This window comes from Cynoglossus semilaevis, chromosome 12, assembly GCF_000523025.1.
Source record: "Cynoglossus semilaevis isolate Cse_v1.0 chromosome 12, Cse_v1.0, whole genome shotgun sequence".
In the NCBI taxonomy this organism is placed as follows: Eukaryota; Metazoa; Chordata; class Actinopteri; order Pleuronectiformes; family Cynoglossidae; genus Cynoglossus; species Cynoglossus semilaevis.
In genome coordinates, this window is record NC_024318.1 from 10,207,946 (window position 1) to 10,232,744 (window position 24,799).

The window sequence follows — 24,799 nt, forward strand, 5'->3', positions numbered from 1 at the left end:
GCGTACAATAAACAAGAGTGGTGTTAAACAGGAGCTACTGTAGAGGCTGCTGCCAGTCACTACGGTCATCAGTCATTGTTCTAAAGAATTGTGATGCCACTTCTGCTGTTACACTGCCTGCTTCTCCAGACGCAGTACTTGCCATCGCTTAGCATAGCCCAGGGGTGTTTACTGACCCATTACAGCAATGAAAATATAATTTCATGAAACTGACTGACAGTGATATGAATGAAAAAACAAGAATGACAACCGCAGTTTCACCACAATACGGTGAAAATACAAGCATTTCTTAAAAAAAACAAAAAATCTTTCTACTTTGAGTGGCAGTGTCACAGCTATAACCTGGATTGGAAAAGAGTCTACAAAATCGGAGCCTTGCTTGAAAAAGTTTGGGAACCACTGCTGTATATGAGGAACTTGCATGCAGCTTTTTTTACTAACCTGCTTGGAAAGAACGTTCCTTTTTTGTTATTTTAAATTCTGCATTTGTTAACACTGTCTAACAACACTTTCACTCTGATTATTAGGGAAAATATGTGCAGAAACAAGACAGATGCGGACCTTAAACTTTTTTTTTCTCCCACATCTTCATCTTGGTCCCTTTTTTCCCGCCTCTTGACAGGGCAACGACATCATCGCAGCAGCAAAGCGAATGGCTCTGTTGATGGCTGAAATGTCCCGACTGGTGCGTGGTGGCAGCGGGAACAAGCGGGCACTGATTCAGTGTGCCAAGGACATAGCCAAGGCCTCAGATGAAGTGACGAGACTGGCCAAGGAAGTGGCCAAGCAGTGCACAGACAGACGTATCAGAACCAATCTGCTGCAGGTGACTACGTAAAGAGATGAATCAACGTCTCATGTAATGGGGATTCACAGCCTGGTTTAAGCCTAAATTACATAACATGACACTTAAAATCACTTTATACTCACTTTATAGCTGAAGTTAGTTTTCTATTTTTCTTTCATTTGGTGATTCTCCGCCACTATAACGCTACTTAAGAGATTTTAAGACTAAGTGGATGAAAAACAAATGAAAACCCGCCCACACTGACAACTGATTGGTCTATGTAGCAAAATCGACCAATAGGAATTCGCTGTCTTGGAGCGCTTCGTGAAGATTCGGTTTATATTCGGGGACGTGAGGTTAATGTTCGTTGTGTTCTGTTTATAGGTATGTGAGCGAATCCCGACCATCAGCACTCAGCTGAAAATCCTTTCCACAGTCAAAGCCACCATGCTGGGACGAACAAACATAAGCGAGGAAGAGTCAGAGCAGGTAAGATTACGAAAAGAACACTCGCTGTATTCTTGAAATACCGTCAGGCGTTGGTGGTATAGTGGTGAGCATAGCTGCCTTCCAAGCAGTTGACCCGGGTTCGATTCCCGGCCAACGCAATATATTTTTTGCACTCATTATTATTATTATTGCTACGTGTTTGGTTGATAATGGATAAATTGTAGCATATCACAAATAAATAAAGTAAAGTATTACATATGAAGTAACTAAGCTAACTGAATTTTAGAGACTAAAATAAATGTTATACATTATTTAACCACATTTTAGGAAACCCTGCTATTTGAAACTTATGACTTGGGTTTCACATCTGAAAACTATTGTTGTCATTCTTAAACTTACCCTCTATTTTTCTAATCAGGCCACAGACATGTTGGTCCACAATGCCCAGAATCTGATGCAGTCGGTGAAGGAGACGGTCAGGGAAGCAGAAGCAGCCTCCATTAAGATCCGCACAGATGCAGGATTCACACTTCGCTGGGTTCGCAAGACCCCCTGGTATCAATAACAAAATTGGTCACTTAAACGGTAACACTCTTCACCTGGTACCAAAAGCACACACTTTAATGTACAAGTAATAAAATAACATGTTAAACAAACTTCTAAAGATGATCAACTGCACTGATGGTGCATTTGTGTGCCAGAACTGTTTGATTTGGTGCTAAGCAGGTTTGATTTATTGGAGTGAGTTTAGCTGTTTGCTCTCCAGTTCCCTTTATCTGTAACTTTTTAATATCTATTTTTGGTATGTTGTGTTACAAGAGTTTATCCAAATCCCAGGTATATATATATTTTTTGCATGACATTTTTTTCTATTTTATAAAATGAAATAAAATGTATTATGATGGTAGGATATTTCTCCTAGATGACATTTTCCATTCAGTTCTTTTTTCAGGGAGAGTTTCTTATTGTCTACTGTACAGTATATACAGTATTTGTCTGTTGTATGGACTCTCACACTCAGCGATGAGCCATATTTACTGAGTATGACACTAAAGTGTGAAGTCCTGTGTGAGCTGATGATGACAGGGCCTCGCTCTGCTCTTCTTGTTTACTTTAAGTAAGAACACTGTTGAGTTCTTAATGTGGATGAGCAAACGTTACCTAAAGTAGTAAAAGTTCAGCCTTTAGGAAAATGTTAGTTTCTTTAACACTTCAAGTAACACTTAATATAAAACCAACATAAAAAATTATTGTAAATGCAAGGAAGTTGATGCTAAACAGACAAAGAGTTCAGTCGACTGTGGCAACGGGAGTGACATTTGAAAAATCAAGACAAGAACAAGTGGGTTTTTTTCAGTTATTTGTTAAGAAATCAAAATAACCAAAGTTTGTGTTTCATTTCTGTATTCTTGGTGAAGTTCTGAAGCATAAAGGTGGTATTAAACCAGGTTGTTTTAAAAAAACAACTAGACAAATAATGAAGAACATGTTTTTCTAGCAAAAAAGAAGGAAAATAAATAATTTCTTCTGTTTTGCATTTTTTCAGTGATCGTGTTAATTTTTTTTTTCTGTACTGTCACTTAGGGTTGAGCCTTAGGAATTTTTCTCCAATCTACTTACAATCATTGATACGACACAACCTCTTAATTCCTGTAGTAACGGATTTATATCTACAGTAGGCCTGTAGAATGAGAAATCCAACGCCTCACTTGTTGTTGTATTAAAGAAATAAAATTACTAAACCATCCTGATTTAGACCATAGTACAATTCAGGACACCCAAAATAATTGTGTTCATGTTTATGTCATTGCAATATTTTTTTTAAATCTGCTTTTGCAGATATATTGTCATTTTGACTGTTTTACTCTTTATTTAGTAAAAATAGAAATGCTACTTTTCATTTGTTGGATATAATTGGAACTCAATCAATTTAACTTAATAATTCTTAAGCAAATACCTGAAAATAAATCAGCCGATTCAGTGCTGAAAAGTATCATAATCTTTGAATTGACTAGTGAAAACAATTTAATTTAATGATCATGTTCATCAATGTTTGTTAGGACACAGCACTGAGAACTTTGATGGTTTTACAGAACAGTGTCCAAGTGGGAGAAAACATATTCACAGTATTTCATGTTGCATCTGCATTTGTAAAATGGAAATGTTACTGTTTGAGAGAGTTTGTATCAAAGATTCTTTACTTGTAGAAATGATCAACTTCCATGAAGATTGCAGACAGGGCTGTGAAAAGTAACGGAAAGTATTGCATTTATTTTTGTTGTTGTTTAAGCCCAATGAGCATGTAGCAGTCACTGACCCCCCGCCTCCCTCACTGAGTGACAGGGTGTAGTTGTATGTGCACCTGATGTGTCTGTTCACACACTGAATGTATTCTGATAGCTTCTAGCCCTGCCAACACATCTGCTGTGCCTTGGAAGAATAAAAAGACAAATAATAAAACTGGAGTCAGCGTCTTTAGTCACCAGTTCTACTGCATTAGCTATCTTCTATTGTTGACTACACTTTATTTTGGTCATCTAATAGATATTTGTGCTCAGGTTTGATGTCATATTTTTAAATACTATTTAAGGTGATTTATATATACATATATATATGTATAATGTGACAAACTAAATACATTCTTAGGTAATTTGTCCACAAAAACAAACATCTTAAATACTAACATTTCAATGATAAAAATACACAACTTTCAGCTTTAATAGCATTTTATACAGTACACCAAAAATATAAATTCAACTTCATACAAGAGCGTTAAGTAGTTTTTTCCACATGGACAACTGATGCGATGCTGTGCTGATTCCTTGAAAATTGTGTGAACCTGGGGGTGCTCAATACAGGTATTGACTCATATTGGGCCATACAGCTACATGTATTTAATCTGAGCATCCCAATGATCCCAACAATTAACAACATTGTATATATTTTTTTTTTATTTGAGTAAATATATATTTAAATATGTATTCAAAGATTTTTTTCTTTTTTACAATTATCTACTTTAAAATTGTATTTTAGGTATATCATGAAGGCATGGGCACCCCTAGTGTGAGCATTTCAGTTCTTCCTCAGCCCTGGAGGTTTTTGTACTTTCAAAGTCAGAGAATGTACCTTAGGTAGAAGATATATATATCTGTCTAGATATATATATCTGAGGGTGTGCGGTGCATCCCTTGGGCCTCAGACGGTACAGTCTGTGCTGCAACACGAGCCTGATAAAGCACTTAAACGGACAACAAGGCCACGCTGAAGAGTGAAAGTGTGCAAAAATACCTGCACTCTACCTGGTGCCTGAAGGCACGCTGCAGCTACTTAGAAGGCAGTTAGCATCTTTGATATTTATAAAATAAAGATTTTGTGATCTAGTATACATTGGCTTGGATCTTCACTGTAAGGCAACATGCGTGAATCTAATGCTAGTTGTGAAATATTCTTTAACAGGCAAGGTTTTAGGCCAAAAATAAGGAGATAAAAAATGTTTTTAAAAAAATGATTGAAATAAAAAAAGAACAATGAAAACAATCCAATAGATTTAGACTAATAATACTTCAATAATGTCTCAGTGATAATTAAGGCATTCCTTAACAGGCCAATAACCCATACACATTTATGTTACAAGCATAAAAACATACATCATTGTTATATGTTAAAATGCAAAATGAGGCATTTGAGCATGAGCAGGAGAATATAGATGACTGATTGGAGGTGATTCAGCAGTGCCTTGACCTTGCTACTATGGCACAGTGTTTTGGTTTTTTTTTTTTTGACCTTTGGTCCCACAGCAGTCCTAACTTTAGGTCCGCACTTGAAATTTTCCTGCTTTGGTCACATATTTGACCCCTTTAAATGGCTTGTACTTTTCTCCGTACATGTCGAGACGATTCACTTTGAGACCTTTGCAGAGAGAGGAGATGAAATGTGAGAGAAGACACAGAGATAGAGGTTAAAAACACTATAGGTATTAATAGACAATTGTTCTTTAATTATCTAATGAACAGCTCTATCCTCCAACATTAGATAAAGTGATGGAGGTTATACGAGACAGCAAGGACGAAAAACGTTTGCTTTAGGACCAAATACTTTTTACGTGGCATTATGACATTAGGTGATTAATAGAAAGCAGGGACATTACCAGAGATGGCCACTTGCTGTATCTTCAGGTTGATATTGAGTGCAGGGTTCTCCTCTGGTTTAGGGGCTCCTGCCTGCACACTTAGACTCCCTTTCAGATTAGGAAGCTTCTGGGGATTCAACTTCCCAATGTCCCAAACCAGCACCTGCAGTCAGGACAATAAAATTAGGTTTCCATTTAATTGAACAATGTAAATATTAGAACAACTCCATCAATGACTTAATATTCCCGTATTCCTGTTACCTTAGTAGCCAAGTCATAGGTGAAGTTTCCCTGTGAGGCTGTGAGGTTGACACTAAGCACAGCTTTAGGCATGGGCACAGTGACCATTAAACCCTCCACAGTCTTCCCCATGGTCTGTTTAGGTCCAATTGTAATGTCCAAACGACCACAAGACCCGGTCTCAAAGAAACTGATGTTCTGCTTAACGTATATTGGAATGGCAACAAGACTGAGAACCACAAAAAAAAAAAATTTGACCACCAGGAAAATAACCATTTAAGTTGTTGTGCATGGCTTTCAATTATAGAGGAATGTTTGGTAAATGTTGGCCATAGTCAGGAGTCAGCATCATGAGACTTCAATACTCAAAAAATATGTTCTAAGTAAATATTGCAAATTCCAAGCCCATGCCCTAAACCTTAAATTTACTTTTCCAAACATTGTATCTAAAGGCCCCAGATTGCAGATTAGAAGTCTTACTTTTGAGAGCTGACATGATAGGTCATTAGAGTAAAGTTTCCATCTGGTGGAATGAAAGAGAGGACACGCTCAGACTCCCAGCGCTTAAACCGCACACATGGGTGGAAACTCACGTCGTCAAGAAGACGGGGATTCTGTCACCAAAACAAAAAGATCACCAATACTTGTCAAGGAGATCTACCTAAACAAAACACAAATAAACAGATATTGAACTCACCATGAAAGACAGAGTCAAGTCAGGCATCCCAGTGAGCTTCACACAGGCTTCTATTACACCTTGAATCTCTGCAAATACTGTTGTACCTGGATGAAAAAGGTTTACAGAAAATCCAATCAATGAAATATTTCTACATTGGTTTTTTTTTTTTTTCATGGTGAAGGGATGATATCTTGTTTGTACCCGATTTGTCCAGGATGGCATCAATTTCTTCAATCACATCAAAATATGCCTCGTTATTTGTGTATTTAACTCCAGCGCGCCTCCACGGAATGTTGGACAGTTGACCTGTTGGCAGCATATCTCCAACATTAGTTCCTCCTGGGAAATAAAGAAGAAAAATAAACATCAATGTTGTTTCTTTTTACATTGCAATATTTATTATTTTCTATAGATGACTTCAGACAATTTTAAACATTGTGATAAAGCTCAGACTGAGGGTGCGTTCTGTTTACCTGTGAGTGTATTGACAACAGATCTCAGGATGGTTGGAGGCCGGATCATCTCTTTGAGGACATTGGACTCTGTGGCTAGAGGAAACCCATTGTCCAGCATCTCCTCCAGCAGCTCGTACACTATCACTAAATTGTCTTTGATAACATTTTCTGAGCATTCTCCAAAGTAGTCCTGACAACAGAAGTAGAGGTTTTGACGTAACTCTTAAGCAATAATAGCAGTGTAGTGTCTCAGCTACATTTACAGAATGATTACACAGCAATGCATTGAAGTAACACGCCATCTGCAATGAACACAACAAACTTTACACATCCAAAACAAGTGTAATAACTTATTTCACAAAACTAGAACATGTCCAGAGAAATTAGCTCTTAGATCTGTCTAGAATACTTTAGTATGTATTTCCCCATTACAGGTTTTGAATTTGAGGTGACACTCTTCAAAAATATGTCCCAATACAGTAGTTAAGTCATCTGAGTTAAGCAATGCCTAGTGGTTGTGTTTAAATTTCCTTTACCAGAACACAAAGCAGCCTTTAGTTTTTGTCTACAGAAGACTTTCTCTTGGTGTAAATAAAAACGGAGATAAGCAGGTAACGACAAAAATCAATGTATTTCAGGCGACTGCGCACTTTTGAAAGATATTGTGTTTCACAAACATTCTAGCCAATGTTAAATGAAATATGCAATTGACAAACCTGAAACGTGTCTGCTACTCTGTGCAGGAACTCAATGACAAAAAGTGGAGGGACCTCTGTCTGAATGACAGCGAGGAAGAAGATTTTGCCTCTGTAGATGCTGATCAAATAATGGTGTGGGGTCTGCAGGACCGGGGCCACGTCCTCCGGGTTCACCGCCTTCTCTTTAGCCTCGAAGAAATAATCCAACACGCTCCGACCCACGACACTCTTCCAGTGTTTCTCCAGGAAGATGTCTCCCGACAGATTAATGAGGAACAGACTGTGGATCATTTCACCTACAAAAAACCCCAACATAATAGTTTTTCAACCTATGTCGTTTACTCAAAACCATCAGTCTGAAAAAGTAAACTTCAGTCTGAGGCGGATAAATAACCCCGTGGTTTTCAACCCAAACGCCAACTTCAAACGCTTAATTAAAACGACAGTATAAAATTATGTTACCACAAAAATAACACACTAGCATAACACCTGTGGGATAATTTATAGAAAGTTTCACTGTTAATTAAAAGTCCCTTACCTGCAGAATCAAGCTGTCAGAATGAAGGTTGTCACTCGGTGCCGATCTGGCAGAATTGTGTGAGCAGCTGTGGAGGCGCCTGAAGATCTCAGAACACGTAGACGCAACGTAATTACAACTACACGAACAAAATTCCCCACACAACTCTAAGACACTGTATGGATAAACACTGAGTGATTTCTGTAAAGAAAACAATGTGTAGGAACTTTACTGCAATACCGATCGATACTTCTTGGGTGAGGTTTTGGGTTTTTATTCAGGCGGTGTAATCGGACAGCTATTTGGGAACTAAAGCCCCCGAGTTTTGCCCGTCAGGAGGCAAAACAACTGTATATCATGTTAGTTGACTTAAGTGTACCCATCAATATTTTTTATTCATAATTTTTAGAAAACTCTTGCTCAGTAACTGTGAACCAAACATTTAGAATACTGCATATTTATTTAAAAAAGGACACAGAAATGAATGTGACAGCGCACATTAACACAATACCAGTCACTGTTTTATATAATTTTCGTTGTCATATGCACTGGTTAATGACAGTTTCTACTTGGTGAGGCCATAAAAAAAGTAACAAAGATGTTAATTAATCAACACGCGTTTGTAACGTTTGAGATATTTATATGAAATACACCGTAGTGAGGGATTTTGCATATATTTAATATTATGTAATATACCTTTTTGTATACAGCAAATGTACAGCTTTTTAAAAAATGGGACCCTCAGGACCTGTGTTGAGTTAATATTTTAGGAATAAAATATTGTGGCTCCCCATGTCTGTCCTAGACATATCTGACCTTCATAGCTGTGTGCCTTGGACTTGTGCCTGACATATTGTTCATTGGCCACATTTCCACAAAGGGAGTGCTTGTTATTTCTCTAGTCTTGTTCCCAGTATTGCTTTTATTACAACACACCACTGGACTTACTTTGCATTATTCTTATTTTGTTTGTTATTTTTGTTTGTTAAGTTTTGACTATTTCCACGCCATATTTACATTACCTTCTGACTTACTTAAACACTTTTCAGCTAATTTTGTTTTCTTTACCATACATAGCGTTTCTATTTGATTTTCATTTTTTCTGGACAACCGTGCATTTATGGGTTGTTTTTTTGTTTTGTTTTTCTGTATACAGACATAACTATCCATTAAAGAAATTTAGCATTATCATTTAGCATCAACATTTTTTTTTATTTAAACCATAGGTGACTTTTTGACATTGCTTTGCATGTCTATTACACAACCATAGCATAGCCTTTGTGCCTTATGTAAATTCATTTTATTACCTGGGGTGTAAACGTAGCTAAGTGCCATTGGCGAAATTTCTGCAGGAGTTGCCTGTGAGTCTAGTTACAGGGCATCAAACTCCCTGCGCTTCGGCCACATTTGTTTCCACTCGCCGGTGAAGCTCATCGATTTTCAGCAGCAACGTGCTCTGCAGCGTAAATAATGGCCTCAGACGAACCTGCAGTAAAGAGAGTCAAACTCTCTGAGGATGAGAAGTCGGAGGAGACTGTCGACGCAACGGTTTCATCTTCTGAGAAACTGAGGTATGCGACAGTTCATTTGAATTTAAAAAAAAACTAGTGTGTCGGGTCCCGCGAGCCTCACTCAGTCTCCCTCTGCAGCTTCAAAGAGGAGAAAGTTTGCATTTTATAAGCCCCAGCATGTCTTTTCTTAACGAACTGGTTGAATATTTCTAATGAATTCTCTTGGAGCAGAGAGTCGCAGTAAAGTGGGTCAGAGGTGTTTGAACGCAGCTGTAGTGCGTTAACTATGATAATGAGCTTTCTGGTTATCTCTCCCTCTACCACTGCCACTGTCTCATCACGACCACCTGCTGCGTGTTCTTTCAAAGCTGCAGAAATGTGCTTCGAGCAGTGTGTCGTCTCCACTCTGTTTATTGCCAATGACTCTTCCTCCAGTTGCCTCAAATAGTAGCGGTCACTCATGCAGCAGCAGTCATGTATTGTGTTTTGGTGCCTCCCCCTCCTTCCTCTGTAGTCAAAATGTTGGCTCCCCACTCCTTACACTCTCACCCACACCAACCCCTTTCTTTCACCTCCACTTGCAAATGCTATAAGATATAATATGATGATAATAATATTAATTCAATTGATAGGTATTCGTCCCACAACGGGGAAATTTACAGTGTTAGTCTTGCAACTGACACAGGCTGCCACAGGAGGCGCCATTAAGTACATGGTTGTAACTCACAGGCTGCCACACGGGAGGCGCCAGTAGTATATATGTATAATCCACGAAAACATTTCCTTCTGCCCTCCCGTCCAAACATATCACGCTTCCTACTCTACTATCCTCATAAGTTCTGTCAATAACATTACCTCTGTTCAATGCAAAAGTTTGAAAAAAAATCTCAATTGTATACTGTGTAATTCAAGTGTAGCTGCAAAAGGCTTCAGCTGATAAAGCTTGATAATAAAGACAACAGCCACCAGTTGGTAAGTGCTGTGTTAAATCTGTAGAAATAGACACAGAGATAAAAAAAAAACATGGCAATAAAACAGTAAAACCTGCAGAAGTAGTTGTTTTCATCTCAGGTCCTCCAAAAGGGTAAAAAATGTGGCTGCAAGGGATGTCTCCAATTTCTGACTTAGAAATTTGTAAGTTTATGTATGGGTATGGAGTTATTTATATTATTTCAGTAAGTTGAAATAAATAATTAATAAAAATATAATCTATACAGGTTTTTTTTTAAAGATGGCACTGTATTCAAAAACAATATTGCATTTTTCAATTAAAAACTTGTGATGGGCAATATTTAGCTCTGTTTGGCTAATATATTGCTAATATATATATACTGTATACTAGTGTAAATTATATTTTTGGTGTGGGCCAAATAGACAGCTTTGTCGGGAAAGGTTTGGTCCCCAGGCCACCAGTTGAATGGGCATGAGTCCTGCTGTGTAGTATCGTCAGGGAATCCCTGTCATCAGCACGCTTGTCACATACAATGCCAGGCTGAGAGGGAGGCAGGCTCTGCTTCTGCGTAACAAGCCTATCGCCAGACAGAGAAGGGCTGTCCTAATCTTTTTTTCTCCAGATACCACCAATCAGTCGGTCCAGAGAGGGTGGAGCAGTGGCTGCAGGGAAAATTGATCAGCCCGCTTCACTGTACTAAAATTGTCAAGTTTGTTGTATGCTTAGCTCCTGGTGAACCGGTTTTCGGTTGCTCAACAGGTTTGTCACTCACTGGTTTCTACACAGAGACACCATGGCTGCTGCAAGGTAAGAGCACGTCCGTGCACAGAGAGCTGATTTCTAACTGAAATATGGATCACATTTTAAATACTTTTCTTCAGAGACCTTTTTTAGTGACCATTTGGTGATCAGGGAGCCAGGCAGTGATATCTTCCACACTGGATAGTTGTATTTTTATGTTTTCTTTCTTGGTGACAAAAAATGTAGGTTCTGTGAGGGGCTTTTAAAACCGCCTTCTCATTTTTTCCCCATGTTATGTCTTGTTGAAGCCTTCAGTCTTGTCCTCAGTGCTGTGGAAAGAGAGGCGACATGTGAGGATATCTCAGCATGTGCGACACGTGGAGCCAACATCTGTCACAGTCTGTGCTCAGAGTCGTACTGCATCTGGAGTTTTCACAGCGTCAGGGAAACAACTGTGTTTGACGTCTGGAACATAAGAAAGAGAAGAACTTGCCTTGCACGTGAACAAGAATGTGATGCAGCTCTATATATAATGTTGGGAAATACAATGGATCTGCCTTCAGGTCACTGCCTCATTCTGTCCAGATCACACCATTAAAAATGGCATCGTCTTGGCATCACAAGGCACAAATGTGCAGCTACATCCAAACGTTGAGCCCCATTATCTCCCTCGGGCTCGAACATACTGCAGACCCATAAATGCACAATGAGCTGCCCCTGCTGCCGCTGTGACTCTGAACCATCGTGTTATAACATAACTAATTTGCATGACTGGCTGATCATTACACAACCACTAATGTCTCTCTGTCCTGTGTAATTCTTTGCTGCTGGTTAGGGGAAAAAATTTCCATTTGACAAAAACTGGCCAAAAATATGTAATACCAATGTGAATATATAGAATTGTAGCTGTATTCAGTGTAGAGGGTAACATGCTTAAGAAAATAAGGCAAACATTTAGCTTACATGTAACCTTTATATATAGTATGCACATTTTGTAAGCACCTAGCCAAGAGTTTGTAATAATGATATTAGATTAGGATTACTCAAATTCTAGCAAAAAGAGCTGATGCTGAAGACTTCCTGAAAGAGGAAGTAACCCTACATACATTTGAATAATAAAAAAAAAAGTTAAATACATTTAAAAAATAGATTAGTGACTAAAGTTGAGCAAATTCAGCTGCAAAACAATGATCGCTGCTCTGGAAATGATCAGCACTGGGTAGTGCACAAGTTAAAAGAGTAAAATTGTTGTGGCTTTAGAACTGCGCTGCTCCAAGGGCTGAATAATACAAGACGCTTTGAAGAACTTCACTTTTTTATTCATCCTATTGTTGTTGTTTTGTTTTTTTTTTCTGTTTCAGACCGAATTCCCTCTTTGGTATGGGAAACCCTCTGCTGGACATCTGTGCTGTAGTGGACAAGGACTTCTTAGACAAGTACGTGAAGAGATCAGTATCTGAGTGTAAAAATACAGAACTATTGACACAGACTTCCTGGAAATATTCTAATGTTAATTCCTCAGTGCTAGACACAATATAGAAGTGATAGGTAATCACAGAACAAGACAGGAGTTCACTGGGAAGGCAGTGAGTTCACCCCTGTGACGGACAAGCCATAGAAGAAAAGAGCATCTGTGATGTAATTTGATCAATAACAGTGGAAGAGATATGATGAGGACAGAGCACAGGAAGTAACAGAGCAGTGTGTTCGGCTCTTATATAGATGCCCTAAAGCCAGACAGTGTCTCATTACATTTAGACTCCCTGCTCTGAGAGTCTGCATTGTTTCTCCTGGCGACAATGCTAACTAGAAACTTCTGCTTCGTCAGAGGCCACAGTTCGATTTTTAAATTAGGACGAAGTATTTTTTTTCTACGTCTACCCTGTAGGATTGACAGTACTTTTACATCCACAGTGAGCTGACATGTAGCGTAATTTAAGATAATTTCTACTATATATACAGGGCGGACCCACTTTAAGGATCTGCAAACACATGAGTGTTTGCAGATCCACTATAGTGCATTACCAGGTACAGCCTACTTCAGTCAGGAGAATAGTACTCTGTCTAAAGTGTTAGTTGACCAGGGGAAAGGTTTCAAGGTCAGAGTCCACATCCAAATCTCAACCACCTGGATTAGAGATAAACCAGCTCCTTTTTAGTCTTTCAGTCATGGACAAATGTTCTTCTAATCTGTCGTCTTTCCACGAAGTCACTCTGTTCAACAGTATTAACTCATAATGTATATTTGGACTAAGTGGTGGCCATTGTAAGGAGTAGTAAAAGCCTTTATTACAGTACTTTACAGTGTTTCCATGTGATCTGATGACTGAAATGTTTCAATAAACATAAATGTTTTCCACAGGCTCAGTAATGCTGTTTTTCAGCCACACTGTTGTGAAAGGGTTAAACTTGTGGACTCACAAGTTCTTGTTTTTGATCAGTTAAGTTGGCTGTAATCACGTGGCTGTTTTGATGCCTTTGTTTTCTGTTTTTTTAATTGTTTGCAGATACTCTTTGAAAGCCAATGACCAGATCCTCGCAGAGGACAAACACAAAGCACTGTGAGTGTTCTTCTGGGAGAACTCCTAACACATCAGTCTCGCCGGTTTGTCGTCTGAAGAGGGAGAGTACAGATGAGTTTGCTCCTCTTTGTTCCAGAGTGGGCTAGTCAAAACAGGCACACACCAGAAATCAACTTCACTGACCTGGGTTGCTTCTCTGGCAGCCAATGACAGAGCAGCAGCTCCTGCAGAGAGAGTAAATCTGGGCCAATCGCAAACTGAGACACTTAACCTCCCAGTCCCTGTGAGACCAGAGCAAGAAAGCAAACATTTAACAGTGAGAGAGGGAAAGACAGTCGAGTTGAGAGAGGTTGTGTTTTCACACTCTATGCAGTTCTGTTTACAGTGGCAGAAGAGTTCGGCCTGTGTTACATCTGCCGACACCTCACTCAAAATATTTGTGACAACTGATATTTTGAATAATGCAGTCAGACTGAATATAAACATTGAAATGGAACATTAGATTAGGTCACCTGTTAAAAATCTAATTTAAAAATCTAGTTATTTGGCAAGAAATATATTTACAGAAAATTTAAATGGGAAAACCTTTAGAAATAAGTTATATATATATACAGATATGAATATAAATATTTTTATTTTAAAAATATCAGTTTACGTGTTCACACTAACCTGTGTATAACTGACCAAATATGTAGTAAGGTAATCAAACATATTGGTCTGAATTTCATCATTTGTCACCACAGTCGACTACCAGAGTCAGTGTGTTACATAATTTATCATGCACTGTGTAAACAAAGGGCACAGGTGGTACTAACTTAAGTGTTCAGTCCAATTTTGTCAGCAAACTAAACTGACAGCCAAAAAGTGCAGTCACCCACACACCTCTGCAGACAAGTAATATAAATCATAACTGTCTGCTCTGTGTCTTGCTGCAGATTTGAAGAGTTGGTAAAGAAGTTTAAAGTGGAGTACCATGCTGGAGGAGCCACACAGAACTCAATAAAAATTGCTCAGGTCAGTATACATACACAAGACGTCCCCTAGGTTTAGCCTCCACAAATAAGTGACCCAGATCAATGCTCTGTCCTCTGCAGTGGATGATCCAAGAACCTCACAATGTGGGCACCTTCTTTGGCTGCATCGGCAAAGACAAGTTTGGGGAGATCCTGAAGCAGAAGGCCGAGGAGGCGCACATCCAGGCACGATACTACGAGCAGGGCGAAGAACCCACTGGAACATGCGCAGCCTGCCTTACCGGCACCAACAGGTAGGTTCACACGTCAGTATTTGTTGGATTTTAAACTGCGTCATGTACTTCACTTCTGTCGACTTTCCCTCTCCCAGGTCACTGGTGGCAAACCTAGCTGCTGCCAACTGTTACAAGAAGGATAAGCATCTAGACCTGGAGGAGAACTGGGAGTTGGTGGAAAAAGCTAATGTTTATTATATAGCTGTAAGTACCGTTCTAAAATGGTGTTTGCCCATTTGTGCTCGTGCCAAGAAATGTCACGTCAGTCCTGATGCCCGTCTTTCATCGCCTGTAGGGTTTCTTCCTCACTGTTTCTGTGGAGTCCATCCTGAAAGTGGCGAAGCACGCCTCTGAAAATAACAAGCTGTTCTGCTTGAACCTCTCTGCGCCCTTTATCTGCCAGTTCTTCAAGGACAACCTGATGAAGGTTTTGCCTTACGTTGATGTCCTGTTTGGAAACGAGACGGTACGCCCGACTTTCACTCTACTCTACAAATGGAGAATATGTAGAGAATTTTTTTTATTTTATGGCTGATATTTGAAGTTTGTAAATGTGTACATCTCCTCTTGTCTCCTCAGGAAGCGTCTGCCTTTGGCAAGGAGCAGGACTGGGATGTAAGTGTGCTGCAGCATTTGTACCTAATCATGACTTTTCTGTTTAGATGATCTCAGTGTTGGTGCTAATGTGTGTTCTGTCCACAGACCAAGGATGTGAAAGAAATAGCAAAGAAAGCTCAGGCTCTAACTAAAGAGAACACAAAGAGACCGAGGATCGTAGTGTTCACCCAGGGGAGTGAAGACACAGTCATGGCCACAGGTGAGGTTTTTAACATCACTGGATTTCTTTTCTTTGTCTCCACATGTTCCAGATTTGTAATATTGTAAACCTGTCTTTTCAGAGGACAAGGTCAAGACTTTCCCTGTCCTAAAAGTAGACCCCAAGGACATTGTTGACACAAATGGTGCCGGTGATGCATTTGTTGGAGGTAAGGCTCATCCTGTCGTCTCAACTGATTCATTAATGTTTTGTGTTTTATCTTCAGGTTGGTGTAAATAAAAAAACATTTTTTTTTGCGTGTCAGGTTTTCTTTCACAGCTTGTCCAGGACAAACCTGTAGAACGGTGTGTGGAGGCTGCACACTACGCCGGCAGTGTCATCATCAAACAAGCAGGCTGCACCTTCCCAGAAAAACCAGACTTCAACTGACTCGCTTCCGGTCCACATCAGCCTCATCCTGAAAACCTCATTCATACTCATTCAAACGCACAACTCTGACACAGAACCTCGTCTTTCCTCTTTACTTCACTTCAGCCAATGATTGTCTATCCCTGTTTTTCCCAGCCATTCACCAGTCTCTGTTACCCTTACTCTCTCTGCTCACTGGCACTTTGTAGCAGGTATCAGTGTTGTCCACTTGGGGTCACTAGAGAATCAGAGGCCAGTACTGAAACGTAGACCACCAGGGTTGAGACAAAGCAACAAAGATTCTAATTCTGTTTTCATAGATGGTTGTTGTGTCACTGTGTGAGACTGAATGACTTTGACTGAAATAGTCCCTTTACTCTTTACAACAAGTTGAGGACTTTTCACAAGTCTTTTTTTATTCTCATAAAATAATCAAGGCAAAGAAAATAATTGAGACAAAACAACAACATAATGGCAAGTCATAGCTTAATTTTGTGATTCTGTTTTATAATTTTTTTTTTTAAAATTCTGAATTGGTTTTAGATTTTTTTAGAAGTTTTATTTTTTAGCCAGGTGCCAAATCTATATTAGTTTTTTCTTTCTTCCACTTCCGTCCTATGATCAGGTGTTAAATGTTCCTTGTGTTTATGTTTAAACAGAAGAGTTAGTCATTCCTTCTCAGACGTTTCTTGTGCATTTGGTAACGAGTGCCTTAATTTCTTCTTCTTTCTTCATGTTACAAAACACTGAGTTTGAAAGATAAAAAACTGACATTAAATGAATCCATTCTAGCTGCTGTTGACACAAAGTCATTACATTTGACTTCTTTCTAGACAGATCTGCCCTGCGCACAACTGACCTGAAGCTCTGTTCACATGAATTCAGTTGTTAATGTATGTACCAAACTTAATATGTTCCAGTTTAGGGGCCAAGTATTTCAACCAATTTTATTGATATGGCTCAATGCTATGTTATGATCTGCACAAGTCCTGAGTAAATGACTGTGGAGTTTTCTAAATGAAATGTGTACATCATGTATGTTGTCTAAATCTGCTGATACTGCAACTGCTCAAATACACCAAAAGACCTCTGTGACCTTGTACTGTTGGTATGGAAAATATGAGGTGATGAAATCATGCAGCGTTCTTTTTCTTTTTTTTTTAAACAGGATTTAATTATATGAATCTTCGCGCGCACAAAAGTAATTACTTAAAACCAAAAGTATTTGGTGAGTACTCTTTGGCAGTACTCGTACACAGCAGAACCAGAGTGCTAAGTATGACAGCACTGAGCATGCTTTGTTCTGTTAAACTGTGCACTTCTGACTATGTGATCTTTCTTAATAACAGCTGGTCTTCTCATAAATAAATAAACAAGAGTTTGAAAACTACTTACTATTGTCATAAATAAACTAAAGATATCTGGCAACACCAGACAAGTATTGAAGCTGTGTTAAGCTAGAATTCTGTTTTAGTCTAATACAGATCTAAAGACAAATTCTGTTAACACTTCCTAAAAAGGAAAATGACAGACAGAGGGCTGCATCCCAGCTAATAAATTATATTATGTACACTAGCTAATCTGACCTGATAAAAGTAAAAAGTTATTCATTATGTGAGATTCCCTGATTTATTTTTGTAAAGAAAATGCTCCTCTGAATTCTTGCGAACCACTAAAAAGTTATGGGAAAAAAACCTAATAACAAAATGGTCCAGAAGTGTTTAAATCCCTGAGTTGGATCACCGTCCATGTCTGCTACTGTTGTTGCAGCGTTCGTTTTTCTTTGAGTCGCTCCTCCTGTAGTGTGATGTCCAGAGCTCTGAGTTGTTTGAGGAAGCCGTGATTAGGCAGGATACAGCGTCGCTGCCGCACATGCTCAATAGCGTCCACTACTGTCAGCCTGTGTTTCATCATCAGGTAAGCCAAGACAAGGGTGGCTGACCTGCTGCGACCCATCACACAATGGACAAGGATCTTGTCTAGAAACAAGTAAAATCAGGTGAAATGATGAAAACAACCAAACGTTTCAGTTGGTGGGTCCAGCACTCACTCTGTGGCTGACCCAGGGCCTGGTGGATGAACTGGGTTGCAGGACAGAAGAACTGGGAAATGTTAAAGCTGGGTTTGTCGTCAGCCTCCACACCAAAGTACTGAATGTTCATGTCACTGTAGTATTCAGCACCAGTCAGAACGTTATTCCACTTCCCCTCTGCAGCATTCAGAACATGTGTGATACCCAGCTCTCTCAGGCCAGGGCGCTCTAGAGCTGTTTTCCTGTGTTCAGTCAACACAGACTCAGACATGAGTTTACACCTTTGTAGGGTTGGATATGGATGTGCATGCAATAAATATAAAAACATTTAAAGCTGCATGAACTCACTCATCTCCGATGTAAATACTAGGCCACACCAGGTTGAAGTGTGAATACTGGGCCACGGTGCCGCTCCAGAACAGCTGCTCCAGGTCTAAAGTCCCTGGTGTGATATAATCACTGTCTGGGTCCACCTGCACCGCTGTGTAGGGGTTTTTACCCCTGGACCTCACCACACATGAGGACATGGTTCACGACTGCTGCACAGAAAACACATATTATTCACCTGGACCTGAATTCATACACTGCTAGCTAAAAGCAAAAAGAAGTAAATAGTTCTAGTTCTTATAAGTGGTGCTACCACACAGTCAGTGCTGAGCTAACACTTACTCCCCAAACACAAGCCCCTAGAGAATATTTGACATTTCCTTTTGTTCTCGGGGACACAGAGCTGCTGGGCTACTGTTGACTGGTTTCTAAGTTTCTCTCTCTGGGGTAAAAGTATTCCACACAGACACACGAACACCCAAAAATAGCACAATAAAAATGATTCTTGGTAACAGAAGTGAGTCAACATCTCTCTTGGTGCCATCCTGCGAATGTATTTATCCATGGCTGTTTTCCACGGTGCATGTATGGTATTAGTCTAGTCCGAGAGGCTAAATAAAGCGTTGAGATGTCACGGACAAAGGATTTCTGTAGACTGTAAAAAAAAAATGAAGTGAATACAATTTGTTTTTCCTCTGTTAATAATTAATTTGGGTAACTTTAGAGCATTCTGTTTTTACAATGTAAATAGTAATAGTAAATAATAGGTAAGTTATAGCAACAATAGGTTGTCAAAGTTTTGCCTGTGTATATGTATTTATTTTAATTTGCACTTTAGACCCGCCTATAATTATAGGTAATTATGTATAATATCTCTAAGTACAGAGATAGGAGACAATTATCGTCTGATGATCAGAAATAAATGTCACTGGCAGAAAAAGTGCAGATACTAGAGAGTATAAAGAAACACTCACTGTCTCTCAGATGTTTTCTTCTCCCTCTTGAACAGGATGACACCACAGCACCCTCACTTTTCCTCACTGGACATGTGTGTGTGTGTGTGTAGTTGTAAGTAAATGTGGGAAATCTCTCCGCCTTCTGTGAGCGTAAAGCCTGAAATACACGCGATGAATCCCAACTGCTGTCCGTGTCCGTGGCCTCTGTGTTTATGGAGGTATTTTTAGGCAGCTGCTAGTTCGTAACACCTGACAACGTGACGTAGACACACAAACGCACACATCCAAACACTTACACACACACACACTTTCTTACAGGATTTTACATTTAAATTGAATCTGCATGCCAAACAGAACTTTGTAAACAACAACGTGCTTTATTGTTGTCAGTGTAATGACAGAAATGAATGGACAGTCGTGTGAACGCCCCCTAGGTATTTGTCATGATTATTTTCAGCAAAGTATTTCTTGGTGTTGTGTTGTCAGATTGTTTTCTGCTGACCTACACTCTGAGACAAACGACTAACAAATGTCATTTCTATTTGTGATATAAGTGGTAAAGAAATAGTATGTCAAGAAAACAGTTAAAATGAAAACAGAAGAGGAATTACATTATTTTTCCATGTTCATTTTACTAAAATCTTAGTGTTGTTTTTGTTGTTTTTGAAACTTTTTTTTTTTGGTTCATGTCATCATCATCAGATCACTCTTATTTTTCTTCTCTGTTGATGGAGGATCAGGTCCAGTTCCCTCAGCTGCTCCAGAAAACCAGAGTTAGGTCCGATGTCTCTGTTGAGCCGAACAGCAATAATGGCTTCCACCAACGACAGTCTCTGTTCGATCATCAGATAAGCCAAAACCAGAGCTGCAGAGCGACTCACGCCCATGGCACAGTGGACAAACACCGTCCCTGCAGAATGTGTCAGTGTTTTATTAAAAACTCCTGACGTTAACATTTAGCTTCTACAGTCAACTCACTCTGACCATTTTTCCTCAGTGCTCCATCTATGAACTGTGCAGCTGTGCTGAAGAAGGGTCGGAGGTTAAACTCCGGATGGTCTGCAGCCTCAACACCATGGTATTCCACTCCGAGGTCAGTGTAGAACTGCTGACCCGTGTTGATCCTGTGTCGACCTGCTGCGGCATTAAGAATGTGAGTGACGCCCAGAGATGAGAGTGTGGTTTTATCTCGTGCCACAGACCTGCAGACACAGGACATGTTGAGAATTTCATTCAGATCAATTCAAGATCGTTCAAGTTCGGTCTTGTTTTTTTTTTCTTACTCATCTCCAATGTAGAGCTGTGGCCAGACTTGATTGACAGCTGTCACTGGTTTTCTGTTCACCCAGACAATTTGTCTCAGCTCTGGGAGAGATAGCGTTTCTTCCTCGTCCTCCTGGGTTGACTGCCCTCTGTAGCGATACATACTGTATGTGTGTACTATTGTGTGTTTGTGTGATGTTTTTTGTACTTGTGGGTGTTTACAGTGTCTTCGGCTGTCGTTGTCTTCTCCTCTCCCTCTCCAGACTCATATCTAGACTGCGGAGTTGTTGTAGGAAACCAGGATTAGGATAGATGTCTCTGTGCGGCTTAACGGCAGCCACGGCCTCCACCAGACTCAAACCCTCGACGATCATGAGGAAGGCCAGCACCAATGTCGCAGAGCGACTGACACCCATTAAGCAGTGGACAAATACACACCCTGGAACAGTGAGATTGCTATTAGGAGTGGAGTTGCTCACTGCTGAGGTTACGATAAGATTGTTCCTTATCAGGTTGTTCTAAGGTGAAGGTTTTTACATTCTGTTTTTCTCTTTTAAGTGTTACTTAATGTGTGAGGAATGTCTCCATGCATTATATAAACAGCCCCGCCAAAACAAAGTTCCATTGAAAACTGCACATACATATTAGTGACATGTTGTAAATGTTTCAAAAATGTACTTCAAGGGTGATGTTTGTCAAACATAAATAATAGGAAACTATTATTATATTTTAAACTACACATATTCAACATATTCAATACAACCAGCCTAAATTCATATATTTAAAATGGTCAGACCTTGTTTCAGGGAGCGGTCCACACACACACACACACAGTGTACGTTACGTTAGGTCTGAGTGGGACTGACTTGCCTCCCATTGCCAGGGCAGCTCTGATGTAACGTGCCGTTGGGTAGAAGAAAGGACTGAGGATGAAGTCTATGGCATCATCAGCCCCCACTCCATAATAATCCACTGCCATGTCCCTGTAGAAGCGGGGGCCGGTGTTGACGTATAAACTGTACAGGCTGTGGGGCCCGTGGGCTGCGTTGACGATGTGAGTAATGCCCAGGCTGTGGAGAATACCCTTGTCTCGCGCTGCCACCCTGAAGAACAGTCACATGTTCACTTCTGTGTGACAGGGGTCATAGATGTTACTTTGTGTATGTGTGTGTGTGTGCGTGAGAGAGAGTCCGTGAACATACTCGTTGCCAATGTAAATGTTCGGCCAGACTTGATTGACATGTCCAGTAGGTTTTCTGTCTTTTAGCAGGAGCTCCTGCAGCTCTGAGATGGAAGGAGGCTCAAACGGTGGATCCCTAAGAGACATTCTGTACTGTCACTCACACACACTTACACGCACAAAACACACACATGTGAAAACTTCAACCTTTGATTCTTAAAAACATTGTACAATCTAAACCTACACACGTCATTAAATGACAGTAAATGTAACATTAACCAGGAAATGAACAAAGGTTCCATTTGGAATAATGTGAACTCACCTTGTTTGAAGGGAGTTAAAACTCTTCTGCTTCATCTTCCTGTCTACTCTTCACACTCACACACACACACACACAGCCGAACTCATCTGAAGCCCGTTTCCTTTTATAACTCTGTAATTATACACTGGTTAATGACAGACGTGTTCTGCAGATCTGTTCAGAGAACAGATCCAGTTCTTACTGACCAGCATCAACAACACAAATAAGTTCTATGGACATCAATCAAAGCAGCTGTGTTTCCATGATGAGCAACTTTGATCATGTGTTACTGTACATTACTCTGTAATACGTGCATCTGTGTTGTCATATGACATAGCCAGACTTCCAAGTTTCTTTATTTACAGGTAACATAATACTAGCAAACTGTTAGTCTAGTGGTTAAACATTCCACGTAATTGAAGAGTTGCTGGTTTAAATCCTGCACTGGTGCATGTTGGGTATGCACCAACAAATCTCCTGCTTCCTGGTTGATTCTTCGGTTCTTCTTCTTCTACATCTTCCATCTGTGTTCATCTTCAAGAGCTGGGTGCAGTTCCAGATTGAGAATCAACAGGAAAGTATCTCTTAACAATATGGTGTAAACAAACTCATCAACACCACTTGTTGTAAGAGCCTTTATTAAATCCATGGCAAAAAAAAGTTCAATCATTTGCATTTTCTTTTAAATATTATCAAACTATACACGTATAATTTTATATATATTTTATATATAATGTACTTTTAACATGTTATAAAATTAAATATAAACATCACTTTTAATATTTACAACTACTTAAGAGCCATGCTCTTCGTAGATGAATCCAAAAGCTGAAGTTGTGCAACAGAAGAAGACATTTGTCCACATTTGTTGTCCTAAGCTCTTGGTTCACATAATGGCTTCACTTAGTGACCATGCCCAGAGTTAATCTGTGTACACCAAAGCATGACCTGCCTTTGTTGACATCTGTTTGGGTAGTAAGTGGCCACAGGTAAAGCAAGCCAGTGATATCGTCACTGTCTTAGGAAAAAAAGCAGTTGGTTGAAGCTGTGAGCCACTACATTCAGGTGTTGCGTTCTTTATCCTAAACCTTGGTGGAACATTTAAAGCTAACTATCAACAATAAATAGAGGTCCCAATGTAGACAATGCAACAGAGAGAAATAAAACAAAAACACAGATGTCATAGAAGAGGACAGAACCTTCGTCTTAGTGCTAGTTCATCATCCAGCTTAAGGAGCTGGGACAGGAAGTTCCTGTTTGGGTAAATCGCACGTTTTTGGATGAGCTGCCTCAGAGCATCCCTAAGAGAAAGATGCTGCCGCATCATCAGATACACCACAACCAGGGTGGCTGACCGGCTTACTCCCATGATGCAATGCACCAGCACTTTCCCTGTTGAACAGAGAGAGAGAGAAGATGGTGAGACACCACAAAGTAAAATGTGTTGAAATGCACTGCAGGTGTCACATTTATATACTTCACCATCTTTGCTCTTCAAGGCCTTGTTAATGAAGTCTGTTGCAGCACTGAAGTATTGACTGAGGTCAAAACTCTCCGAATCCTCGGCTGGGATGCCAAAGTAAACACAGGTGTCCCCATAAAAACTCTGGTCACCGATGCTGCCCTGCTTGGAGTGGGCTGCGTTCAGGACATGGGTGATGCCAAGCTTCTGTAACTTCTTTCTGTTCTGAGCCACAGCCCTGAGAAATAAATATTTATGAAAACATGGTTTAGAAAGAAAACATTTTTTTTTTTACAATAAACTTTGTTTCTTATGTTACAGCCATTTCCAACTTGTGACACTTACACATTTCCCAAGTACAGGTTTGGCCAGACTTCATCCACTGGTGTGAGTTCCAGTGTGCAGGAGTCTAAGAGGAGCTCCAGTTCTTTAATGAGCGCCAGGTTCTGTAGCTGCTGCTCGCTCCCTGACATTCTCACTGGACTCTCAGCACTGCTGCTGTTATTGCTGCTGCGTCTGCCGTTCACTCTCCTGTCTCTGCTACCAGACCCCGAGTGAGAGACAAGAACAGGTGGTTGTTTGAATGCTGCCCAGCTCCAAAATTAGCTCTCTGTATCCTCAGTCTGTTCCCTCTGTCTGCATGAAGAGTTATTTAATGTTGCTGGTGCATTGGCATCAGGGAAGAAATGACAGGAATTTTCGAGTTCACAGTCAAAGTGAGTGATTGTGTAGTGTTAGAAGTGGAATAGTTTTGCACAGACAGCCAAGCAACTGCAATGGAGGTTTTTTTATTTTGGTTTATTCAACTCTTTGTTGTTGCACCTTTTGGTCCAAGGCTAAGAGTTGTTTTAAAAAGCCTCTGTTTGGGAAGATCCAGCGTTTTTGTTGCACGCAGCGTACAGAGGACAGAAGGGTGAGGTGCTGATGAATCATCAGGTAGGCAAGGACCAGTGCGGCTGAGCGACTCACTCCCACAGCACAGTGCACAAACACATTACCTAGAAAAACACAGAGAAAAAAAAACAGATATGTGACAGTGTAAAAGTCTGCTGCTGCATTAGAGACCTGAACTGAAGTGACAGAAGACGAAAATTTCTGAACGACAATGAAATTCTTTTTAAGTAAACCTTTTACACTATGTGTTTCATGTATAGTCATGCTC

At 39.9% G+C, this 24,799-nt stretch overlaps 8 protein-coding genes, 1 long non-coding RNA gene and 1 other non-coding gene across 14 annotated transcripts in view; 3 read left to right on the top strand and 7 right to left on the bottom strand.

Moving 5' to 3' along the window:
• Positions 1–1,086, bottom strand: part of LOC112487890 (uncharacterized) — a 23,275-nt gene extending 22,189 nt beyond the window's left edge. Inside the window, exons 1-2 of one of the 2 annotated variants that reach the window (XR_003051400.1) lie at positions 931–1,067; positions 562–830 (exon numbers count right to left, since the gene is read on the bottom strand). This is a non-coding gene — a long non-coding RNA (uncharacterized LOC112487890). Of the gene's footprint in view, positions 1–561; positions 831–930 lie in introns of both variants that reach the window. The other variant, XR_003051401.1, reaches the window with a different exon arrangement.
• The window catches only part of LOC103387439 (vinculin-like), a 24,496-nt gene extending 20,803 nt beyond the window's left edge, over positions 1–3,693 (top strand). The window contains 3 exon segments of the mRNA XM_025061211.1: positions 623–826; positions 1,172–1,276; positions 1,656–3,693. Coding sequence (XP_024916979.1) covers positions 623–826; positions 1,172–1,276; positions 1,656–1,802 — 456 coding nt within the window. The 3' untranslated portion in view covers positions 1,803–3,693.
• On the top strand, positions 1,324–1,395 carry trnag-ucc (transfer RNA glycine (anticodon UCC)). Its single transcript has one exon. It is a non-coding gene; the product is annotated as a tRNA-Gly (tRNA).
• A 229-nt stretch (positions 3,694–3,922) lies between the features above and the next one.
• On the bottom strand, positions 3,923–8,245 carry ap3m1 (adaptor related protein complex 3 subunit mu 1). The gene is made up of 9 exons (XM_008322027.3): positions 7,977–8,245; positions 7,457–7,734; positions 6,759–6,930; positions 6,487–6,624; positions 6,304–6,389; positions 6,087–6,220; positions 5,628–5,835; positions 5,385–5,529; positions 3,923–5,146 (listed from the first exon to the last, which is right to left on the bottom strand). The coding sequence occupies exons 2-9, from the start codon at positions 7,727–7,729 to the stop codon at positions 5,046–5,048; spliced, it is 1,257 nt and encodes a 418-aa protein (XP_008320249.1). The 5' UTR covers positions 7,730–7,734; positions 7,977–8,245; the 3' UTR covers positions 3,923–5,045.
• A 1,028-nt stretch (positions 8,246–9,273) lies between these two features.
• LOC103387404 (adenosine kinase-like) lies at positions 9,274–17,211 on the top strand. Of its 3 annotated transcripts, XM_025061213.1 has the most exons (12): positions 10,846–11,225; positions 11,468–11,722; positions 12,521–12,595; positions 13,667–13,720; positions 14,617–14,695; positions 14,776–14,948; positions 15,026–15,134; positions 15,226–15,396; positions 15,510–15,545; positions 15,633–15,747; positions 15,830–15,916; positions 16,013–17,211. In XM_025061213.1, exons 3-12 carry the CDS (start codon positions 12,540–12,542, stop codon positions 16,135–16,137), a joined length of 1,005 nt encoding a protein of 334 aa, XP_024916981.1. In that variant the 5' UTR covers positions 10,846–11,225; positions 11,468–11,722; positions 12,521–12,539; the 3' UTR covers positions 16,138–17,211. The 3 variants fall into 3 exon arrangements, with proteins under 3 accessions (XP_008320250.1, XP_008320251.1, XP_024916981.1); XM_008322028.3 differs by lacking the exons at positions 10,846–11,225; positions 11,468–11,722 and adding an exon at positions 9,274–9,526; XM_008322029.3 differs by lacking the exon at positions 11,468–11,722 and having other exon boundaries at positions 10,845–11,225.
• LOC103387405 (dual specificity phosphatase DUPD1-like) lies at positions 17,190–19,611 on the bottom strand. Of its 2 annotated transcripts, XM_008322030.2 has the most exons (4): positions 19,450–19,611; positions 18,497–18,684; positions 18,167–18,390; positions 17,190–18,095 (listed from the first exon to the last, which is right to left on the bottom strand). In XM_008322030.2, exons 2-4 carry the CDS (start codon positions 18,673–18,675, stop codon positions 17,872–17,874), a joined length of 627 nt encoding a protein of 208 aa, XP_008320252.1. In that variant the 5' UTR covers positions 18,676–18,684; positions 19,450–19,611; the 3' UTR covers positions 17,190–17,871. The 2 variants fall into 2 exon arrangements, with proteins under 2 accessions (XP_008320252.1, XP_024916983.1); XM_025061215.1 differs by lacking the exon at positions 19,450–19,611 and having other exon boundaries at positions 18,497–18,814.
• Positions 19,612–19,772: 161 nt separating this feature from the next.
• On the bottom strand, positions 19,773–21,135 carry LOC103387440 (dual specificity phosphatase DUPD1-like). Its single transcript, XM_025061214.1, has 4 exons — positions 20,917–21,135; positions 20,715–20,843; positions 20,416–20,633; positions 19,773–20,341 (listed from the first exon to the last, which is right to left on the bottom strand). The coding sequence occupies exons 1-4, from the start codon at positions 21,108–21,110 to the stop codon at positions 20,130–20,132; spliced, it is 753 nt and encodes a 250-aa protein (XP_024916982.1). The 5' UTR covers positions 21,111–21,135; the 3' UTR covers positions 19,773–20,129.
• Positions 21,136–21,465: 330 nt separating this feature from the next.
• LOC103387406 (dual specificity protein phosphatase 13-like) lies at positions 21,466–22,274 on the bottom strand. Its single transcript, XM_025061217.1, has 3 exons — positions 22,197–22,274; positions 21,897–22,043; positions 21,466–21,797 (listed from the first exon to the last, which is right to left on the bottom strand). The coding sequence occupies exons 2-3, from the start codon at positions 22,019–22,021 to the stop codon at positions 21,497–21,499; spliced, it is 426 nt and encodes a 141-aa protein (XP_024916985.1). The 5' UTR covers positions 22,022–22,043; positions 22,197–22,274; the 3' UTR covers positions 21,466–21,496.
• A 217-nt stretch (positions 22,275–22,491) lies between these two features.
• LOC103387407 (dual specificity protein phosphatase 13-like) lies at positions 22,492–24,132 on the bottom strand. The gene is made up of 3 exons (XM_008322032.2): positions 23,983–24,132; positions 23,658–23,875; positions 22,492–23,567 (listed from the first exon to the last, which is right to left on the bottom strand). The coding sequence occupies exons 1-3, from the start codon at positions 24,108–24,110 to the stop codon at positions 23,356–23,358; spliced, it is 558 nt and encodes a 185-aa protein (XP_008320254.1). The 5' UTR covers positions 24,111–24,132; the 3' UTR covers positions 22,492–23,355.
• The window catches only part of LOC103387441 (dual specificity protein phosphatase 13-like), a 1,781-nt gene continuing 1,020 nt past the window's right edge, over positions 24,039–24,799 (bottom strand). Inside the window, exons 3-4 of the mRNA XM_008322096.2 lie at positions 24,460–24,635; positions 24,039–24,177 (exon numbers count right to left, since the gene is read on the bottom strand). Of these exons, the coding sequence (XP_008320318.2) occupies positions 24,139–24,177; positions 24,460–24,635 (215 nt within the window). The 3' untranslated portion in view covers positions 24,039–24,138. The remainder of the gene's footprint in view (positions 24,178–24,459; positions 24,636–24,799) is intronic.